This window comes from Sphaeramia orbicularis, chromosome 18 (assembly GCF_902148855.1).
Source record: "Sphaeramia orbicularis chromosome 18, fSphaOr1.1, whole genome shotgun sequence".
Lineage (NCBI taxonomy): Eukaryota > Metazoa > Chordata > Actinopteri > Kurtiformes > Apogonidae > Sphaeramia > Sphaeramia orbicularis.
This window is the reverse complement of record NC_043974.1, coordinates 26,105,981-26,115,326: the sequence shown is the minus strand read 5'-3', so window position 1 is coordinate 26,115,326 and position 9,346 is coordinate 26,105,981. Positions and strand designations below refer to the sequence as shown.

Genomic DNA, 9,346 nt, shown 5'->3' with positions numbered 1-9,346 from the left:
GATTACCACCGCTGCGTCTGATGGTTCACGCTGCAGTCGAGCATGAGTTTATCATCTCACGTTTGGAAAATATTCTGTCACGCTTCGATACAGAAATTCATTTGCGAGTATTATCTGTCTATTCATTAAGATAAGAGGCTCAAATATACAAGTTCTGTGAATGAGAGCGCGTCACAAAACTTCTGTTGGATTTCAAAAAATTAAAATGTCAGTGTTTTCTTCTCATCAAAATGCGATTCGTAAATGTATTTGTGTTTTTTTTTTTTTTTTGTGCACGGGCTTTACTTCGCTGTGTGGAAACAATGAAGCTGGTGATTAGAAGGTCTTGTCAGAGGTAATGAAAGCTGATGTTTTATTTTCCTTTGAGAGATTGAGCTGATAACACATGTTTCTATTTCAGCAGTCGGAGCCTTTAAAGGGGATTATGGGAAAACTACAGTGACAGGTGTAGCAGTAGTGGTAGCTATCGCTCTTATAGTTAGTGTGTTTAGTGCAGTAGTGAATGTATATACAGCTGTAATAAAAGTCAGTCAACGCACGGCATCTGCTTAACATAAGATAATGATACCTGGATCAGTGATTCCATTAAATAAATTAAAGGTCCTGCCACAGGCCATTACCTTAGACTAAAGCAGCAGAAAGGTGACTTCCCAATGCTGCTTAGAACTGCCTTTTGGTGAAAGTACACACATTCTACTCCATCTGAAGTGTACAGGGTGGGGAAGCAAAATTTACAATATTTTGAGGCAGGGATTGAAAGACAGTATATGACCATTTAGTTTATTGAAAGTCATGAGAATTTATTTGCCACAAGAAAATTGACATAATAGAAAATGTTTTTATTCTATGTGTCCTCCTTCTTTCTCAATAACTGCCTTCACACGCTTCCTGAAACTTGCGCAAGTGTTCCTCAAATATTCGGGTGACAATTTCTCCCATTCTTCTTTAATAGTACAGTCTACTCTCGTTAAACCGCCCGCCGTTATACCGCCATTTTCGCTCACCGCCGACCAAAACCATTGCACAAAAATCCCCAATGCATTATTCCATTAGCTACCGCCATTTCCGCCTATCGCCATCCGCCAGCCCAGTTCCATGCACAAACAACACTTATACCATTGATTTCCCGACCGTTATACCGCCAGCGTGATTGCCGTCGAGTACACATAAATTTTAACAATGCACTGAAACAAACGCGCCAGACGCTGATCGCGACAAGCTACGAGTAGGTCTACGGAACGGCCACCGTTCATTTATCGCAGAACACTCAGTAGGTCAGGATGTCGGGAAGAGGACGTGGGATTAAGCCAAAGCCTCAAGATGATGGGGTGTCATTTCCCGACACGGTATAATAATGCTTAAAATGTTTCCCCACTTTAAATGATCCCTTACAACATAACAGAATCAAGATTTATTTAGAAACGCAATTAGAACGGGTTAACGGAGGCAGCATAGACATCATATAGTAAAGACATGCACATTATGGACGCAACCCGTTGTAACGCCATTTTCGCTATACCGCCAATTTGGCCGTGAACGGAAGTTGGCGGTATAACGAGAGTAGACTGTATCTTTAAGAAAGTGGACATTGCTGTGTGATGTTCTATTAGTAGCATGTTCTAAAACGCCCCAAATAGCAGAATCCAGAGGGTTTAGATCTGGGCTAGAAGGCAGCCATAAACATGATTCCCAAAAATTGCTAAAGTTGGATTTGTTGCTGTTGTCAACTAGTGTTTTGGTGTTCTTGTGTAAGATTTTAACTTCAAATCGTATTTTACTGCATTTCTAACGGTCTTGTTGTCTACCTCAACTTCAATTGCCATTTTTCTCATGGATTTGGTTGGATCCTTTAGGATTTTGGATTTGAGAGCTTTAATAAAAGCTTTGGTACGTTTTTTTTTGTTGTTGCTTCCTCCACTTCCAGACTTTGTCGTAACAGTTTTGCTCATAGTCATTCTCTTCTTTCCATTATAAACAGTCTTTATGGACACTCCAACTATTTTTCAAATCTCCTTTGGTGTGACGAGTGCATTCAGCAAATCACACACTCTTTGACGTTTGCTTTCCTGATTACTCATATGGGCAAAAGTTTCTGAAAAGGTATGGATAATAGTGTTAGGTATGATTATGACATCAATATATGTTTGGTTTCAAAACAATTGACGTAGTGCCTGCTGAGAAAAAACAACTAAATGTTCATTGTAAATTTTGCTTCCCCACCCTGTAGATACTTCAAGTTAAGACTGCCCGGGAGGGGGATTTGGATATATAGGGTGACCCAAAAAAACGGGAATTTTTGAAGTGCGTATTGGCAGACATGAGCAAGTGGGAGCACTGCGAGACAGTGACCTTGAGCAAGTAAACACACCCCCATTTTAGTAACCATGGATCAGTGGAACAGGCAACAGCGTGCGTTAGCCATAAAAATGTTTTATAAAAACTGTGATAGTTTGACAGCTGCGCAGAGGGAGTTCCGACGTTTTTACAACTTAGGACGTCATGGTGCTGTTCCATCAAAACACGTGATAAAATGTTGGATTAATAACTTTGAAGAGACTGGATCTGCCCTAAAGAAGAAACCAACAGGACGACCAAGAAATGCTCGTACTCCTGGCCCCCTAGATCGCCAGATTTGTCCGTTTGTGATTTTTTCTTGTGGGGCTATCTCAAGAGTAAAGTGTATACGACTCGACCAAGAACTCTGGATGAGTTAAAACAGAGAATTCAGGATGAAATTCACAGTATCCCAGCTGAGATGTTCCAGCGGTCAATGAGGAATCTCAACAGCAGATTTCAAGAATGCATTCGTACAGGAGGACGCCATCTACAGGAAGTAATTTTTAAAAAATGAAAATTCCATCATTGTTTCTTAAATGGCATGTTTTAAGGTTTCAATTACTATGAATAAAATATTTTTCTTCCATCACTCTTGGTTTTATAGGATTGTTAAAAAGTTCCCGTTTTTTTGTGTCACCCTGTATAACCAGTGGTGGGACTTCGCACTTAACAAAATGTATACTAGTTCAACCTGTGCTCAATTTATTCAGATCAAGGTGGTGTAAAGAATTCACTTTTTTTTTTCTTTTTTTACCCGCCACCACCGCCATCAGAGGATAACTGTTTTTAAACCTTTCATGTATGAATTATGAGAGCCTTAATTAAGTTTTTTTTTTTTTTTTTTTTCCTGAGTGTTTTTATTCCTCTGGGCATTTTCTCCCGTTTTCTCACCCCCAGTCCTCCCAGTTTCCGCATCCAGTTCACATGGGGTCGTTCTCACCCTTACCTGTAATGCTAATGCAGTCTATGGATTAGAATCTGCAGATTTGGACAGTTTTTTCCATTTTGAAAAAAGACAAAAAATGACAAAGATATGGTCAGAAATATAAGACCCCCCCACCACCACCACCACCACCACCGCCACCTCATTTTCATACTTTTATTCACATTTTTTTGCTCTGGGTTCAAACATCATATCTCCGGTTGTATTTGCTCTATTAACATCAAATAAAAAGTGGGAAAATGTTTCAGGTTCGCACTTGTCCCCAGTGGTCTACGTGACCAACTTCTGTCACTATGACGTCTGGAAAATGTCACGTGATTCAGTGACGGGACCGTGACCGTGGACCCCTAAGGGTTAAATCTGTACATCAGTACAGGTATGTTGGTGTTACACAGTTTTTTAAATTTCAGAATCAAGTTTTGTCTTTGTTTTGTGGCTTAATAGAGACTTGTTGTAATATTTCTATTTGTGCTGAAGCAGTCACACAGGCACGAACGCTCTCAAAGCTTAGACGCTCTCGGCGCCGTTTCCCATGAAAATGTGAGGTTTATCATGATCTTTAGCGCCTGTTGTACGCTAGTGTCAAAGGGTCTGCCTCGTTCACACACAGTCTAAAGCTCTGGCATGTTTCTTCTATAAATATATCTCATTTGTGCTTCTATGGCGCCCTCGAACCTATACGTGTTAAAAAAGCACAGTCGTTAGAATATTCGGCTTCATTTCTTCCGTCTGTCTGTTCCAAAGGTCTGCACTGAACTGGGAAAAAAGGCATTAAATGTGCTGCCCCCTCTGCTTTGAATCACTTAGCATATGACCTTAAATTTAAGGAGCTGGTCTCGATGGACACATTTAAAGGGGTTTTAAGTGGCGTGGAGGCAGAAACATTTGGCTGGAGCTGTTTTACCTCATTTATTTGCAGATTTTAACAACCTACACTTGTGGTTTTATACTCGCCTGTTATTTCAGATGATTTGTGTACATGTATGGTATGTTTTGTCTGCCTATCTTCAGGAAATATAGGTCTTTCCCAGGTAAAAAAAAAAAAAAAAAAAAAAAGGTAACACTTTACTTGAAGGTCTAGTTTATAATGCATTAAGCGCACATTCATAAGACATTATAATGCATTTATAATGCGTTATAAAAGTCATTACAGCAGTTTACGATCATGTACAACAACTTATATCAAGGTTAATAAAGTATTATAAGTGTAGGCATAATGTGTTATAAATTCAGCTTTCATTATGTTTTGTACATCCATACCAAAGCAGTGTGAAGGAATTTGTTTTTTTAGGTGGGGAACTTTTGTTAGGTTTTGTCACTGGTCCCTATACCCATCTATTTTAGGGATTTCATATTTATTTAAAAAAAAAAAAAAAAAGTGTTTGAATTAACAAAGATTTAGAGCTGCCACATTATTTTTTATTTATGTATAAAGCAACATGTAACACTTCTATTTACTGTCTCTGTTCTTTTAATGTTTTGTTTTTCGCAAAATAAAGAGTTATTAAGAACACTTTGATGTATAATTTTTGACTTACACTTTACGTCATACATCATCATTCTTGTGTTATATCATACAATTGATAATGTGTTCTGTAACTGAGGACTTGAGATTCTTCCTACAAACACTGTTGTCACTTTGATATGGAGGTATAAAACATTATGAAAGCTGAATTTATAATACATTATGCCTACACTTACAATACTTTATTAATCTTGGTATAAGTTGTTTTACATGATCATAAACTGTCGTAATGACTTTTATAATGCATTATAAATGCATTATAATGTCTTATGAATGTGCGCTTAATGCATTATAAACTAGACCTTCAAGTAAAGTGTTACCAAAAAAAAAAAAAAAAATCAGTTTCTAATTTCATTGTAAATTATCAGGTTGGAAGGGATGGAACTGAGTCGACTAACATTACTTTCTTTGCAACTTTGACATTTCCCAGATATATTTAAACATAATACAGCAAGCAAGTTTATAGCAACATAACTTAAGACCTACAATAGCAAGGTTAACACCTTTTAAAGACTTTTTCAGATATTAAATGCAGATTTGTAAATTCAAGACTTTTAACAGGGTTTCTACAGTTATCGGCAAATCTAATTTAATGCTTTTTTTATATACTTTATTTTTAGCAGGTTTTACATTTTTTAACAAACATAATAAAACAAAAAGTAAAGACATGCAAAACAAGAGACGTCAACAAGCACATACAAGGTAGTATCAAAAATTAAAGTACAACGATAAATATGTGGGTCAATGTGTCATAATGTTATCCCATCATAATAAGAAGGTTGAGATAGTTTGGGTATTGTCCTGTTTCAGTCCGAGTCAGATGTTTCAGATATATTCTCATATTGCATCCAATCATATCCCGTAAACCTGCTGACGTAGTTACATCCATCATTTTTCATAAACATTTGTGTAGTAGTAGTAGTAGTAGTAGTTTATTCAGTCATGACAACACCAAATATTGTACACAGTATTGATATTTCACGCAAAAGAGAGAGAAAAAAAAAAACACAGAATCACAAAATCAAGAATAATGTGTTGAATAATGACTGAAAAGGTATAGGCAGAAGCAGACTGCTTATCAAAGCCTATCCTATATTACAACTTTTTAGGCTACCAACCTCCAAAGAAACAACAACAGATAACTAATCGCATTTATAAGCTTCAAAAATAGCTTTACAAACCATTTTCTTAAAAACCAAAAAAGAATTACATGTTTTTAAATTTATGTTGGCATCATTCCAAAATTTAACTCCAATAATGGACACACATCTCCTTTTCATACCTTTTTTTTTTTTTTTTAGCTTTTTGTACAGTAAATTTGCAAACACCTCTGAGAATATATGGAATGTCCTGAACTGAAAAGAACCTCTGTATTGGGTCAGGGGGCATTTTTGATTTTGCTCTGAACATAATTTGCATTATTTTATAATAAAAGAGATCATAAAATTTCATCACATAAGAATTTAGAAAAAGTGGCTCCGTGTGAGCATAATAATCAGCCTTATTGATAATACGTATAGCTCGTTTTTGCAGTTTTATTATTGAATTTATGATGGTTTTGAAGGTGGATCCCCACAATTCCACACGGTAAGTTATATAGGGAACAATCAGTGAGTAATAGATTAAATGCAAGGCCTTGGAATTCAATACATTTCTAGATTTATACAAGATTGCAAGTGATTTTGAGATTTTCCCTTTAATGTATTCAATGTGTTGTTTCCGTGTTAGCTTTTGATCAACGACAACTCCAAGGAATTTAGTCTCAGAAACTCTTTCAATATCAACATTACAAATTTTTAATTTAACATTACAATCGCTTGCATTTAGATTCCCAAAAACCATAAATTTTGTTTTCTTAATGTTTAAAGATAATTTATTGACATCAAACCAAGTCTTAAGATTTTCCAGCTCCATTTCTACACATACATCTGTACATCTTCCTGAAATGCATATTTATACATGTTGATAATAAAACACACAGATGTTAATATATATGTGTATTTCTCATGAGAAAAACAAGGTGCTGTCCTATTGGGGCGTCACATCTTCTGGGATAGATGTCCATTTTAGCCAATAATTAGTAAATTTGTCCAAATTGTGGTTCAAGGAGAAAGTTAGTTTTTCCATATTATATATTTATTTCATAATTCCAATCCATTCCTTCTTTGTTGGGGTTTCTTCACTCAGCCATTTTCTTGTTATGGCCTTTTTACAGGCTGCCATCATTATATTAATTAGGTATTTATCGCTAGAATTGACTGTGGGTGGTAGATTTCCAAGATAAACTGTGCAGAAATCATGTTTAATTTCAAACCCCATTATTGTGTTAATCATTTTCATCATTTCAGTCCAGTAAGGTCTAATTTTTGGACAATCCCAGAAAATGTGAAAATGGTCTGCAAGGGAATTTCCACATTTTCTCCAACAATTCCCATAACTCGGCAGGCCCTTTTGCATTTGTTTTAATTTGGGGGTAATGAAAAATCTGACAATATTTTTCCAAGTGAATTCCTTCCAATGACCAGAATTTGACATGCCTGATTGGGTTTTACATTGAGTTTTAATTTCATGCTTTTTAATGCCCTTTTTAATACCACTTTAAACAAATTTAATGCCCATGTCCAACTGCAGATACAGTTTTATAAATAATTTTATGATAGTTTATCGTCGACAGGCTTTAACCAGGTTCTGAATAGTTTCTCCTCCAATCATTTCTGCTGAAAGCTGCATTTTCCCATTTTTCCGACATTTGCTAATATTCCCTCCGATCTTTCTCCACAGCATGAGCACGCTAACAGCACGTCGCAATCCAAGCATCCGGTGTTGTGACTTGGTGTATCAGCCATAAACAATAATCGATTAAATAATAATAATAATTAAATTAAATGTTTATATAATCAAAAAATCATGAATAACTATGCTTTTTTTCCATCAAGTGTATTTGATTGTTTAATGCCTGTGGACATCAAATTAAATGCTTTTTAATGCCATTTAAGGTCTAAATTTTCACAAAATCTATTTAATGACTTTAATGCTTTTTAATGACCTGCAGAAACCCTGTTTAAGGCTGTGCTAAGTAAATAACTACTAATAGAAAATGTAAGGTGTAGATCACAGGTGTCAAACATGCGGCCCAGGGGCCAAAACCGGCCCGCCAAAGGGTCCAATCTGGCCCCTGCGATGAATTGTGAAATGCTAAAATTACACTGAAGATATTAACAATCAAGGATGTTAAAATAATTTTAGGTCAATTCAATCTAAAGTGGGTCAGACCAGTAAAATACTATAAAAATAAACTATAAAAAATGAAAACAGCAAATTTTTGCTTTTTGTTTTAGTGTAAAAAAAAAAAAAAAAAAAAAAGTAAAATTACACAAATACGTTTACATTTACAGACTAGCTTTTAAAAAAATATGAACACCTGAAATGTCTTAAGAAAAGTATGTGGAATTGTACCAATATTCTGCCTGTTATTAAATGTTTTGTGTATTTGTGTGATGCATATGTATAAATGATAAACTGAGGCACAACATTGTTAAAATTGCACTTATTTTTCTTAAGAATTTTCAGGTTATTAATATTTCTTTATGTTATGTTCAAGTACAGTTCGTAGATGTAAACATTTTCATGACGGAATTTTACTTTTTTCACTCTTAAATATACAGAAAACTTTGGAGTTGACATTCTTTATAAGTTCTTATCCTATTATTTATATTATTTTACTGGTCTGGCTCATTTTATATCATATTAGGCTGTACGTGGCCCCTGAACTAAAATGAGTGTGACACCCCTGGTGTAGATTGTACAGATATTTTACAATTTAGAAAGTTAAAGTTATGAGTTGTCCAAAAATGTCCTCTTATGTGAGTGAAAATACCCAGTGTTTGTGCATTCCCATCTGTGGAACTGACACCGGGGTTGGTGACTGGAGGCTGTGATTTGCAGGTCCAGATTATAATTATATAGATAAACATGAATGTGTAAATGTGTGTGTTTGCAAATGTTCTTTCTGACTGAGCCGTTTTATTTTGGTGGCAGACAGGGGCAGAATTTTCCACAACACAGATTTAATACGGCAGACAAACACCCCGTCCTTTGGTTCATTTTTACTCACCTTGATACACAGGATGTGGGTTCCGGCTTTGACGAGCTCGTCTGCCAGTTGCAGGTAGTAGTCTAAGGAGTACTTCTGCCTCATTGGGTCCGACACGTCGCCCGTGTACGAGATGGCAGCCTCCACCACGCCGCCTGCTGATCCGGCGGCTTCCATGCCCAGCAGCATGTTTGGCACGTAGTTGAGGGAGTCGAACACACGGAAGATGTCCATGCCGTTCTCCTTCGCCACCTCGCAGAACCTGGAGGAACATTCACAGTTAGTCAGCAGAGGCATCCAGTGATTATCCTCTTTAAATCCACATTAACCCTTAAAGACCCTGTGCTACTTTCGTGGTAGTTCCCAAATGAATTTCTCTTTATTTTTAACCTTAAGTGATTCATTACAACAACAACAAATTTATTGTTTAAGTTTTTTGAGCTGATTT

General features: G+C 36.1%; 1 protein-coding gene across 2 annotated transcripts in view; it reads right to left on the bottom strand.

Annotated features, from left to right (window-relative positions):
- The window catches only part of pcxb (pyruvate carboxylase b), an 848,274-nt gene that overhangs the window by 150,085 nt on the left and 688,843 nt on the right, over window positions 1–9,346 (bottom strand). For both annotated transcript variants that reach the window (XM_030162429.1, XM_030162430.1), the window contains one exon: window positions 8,920–9,160. In XM_030162429.1, coding sequence (XP_030018289.1) covers window positions 8,920–9,160 — 241 coding nt within the window. The remainder of the gene's footprint in view (window positions 1–8,919; window positions 9,161–9,346) is intronic.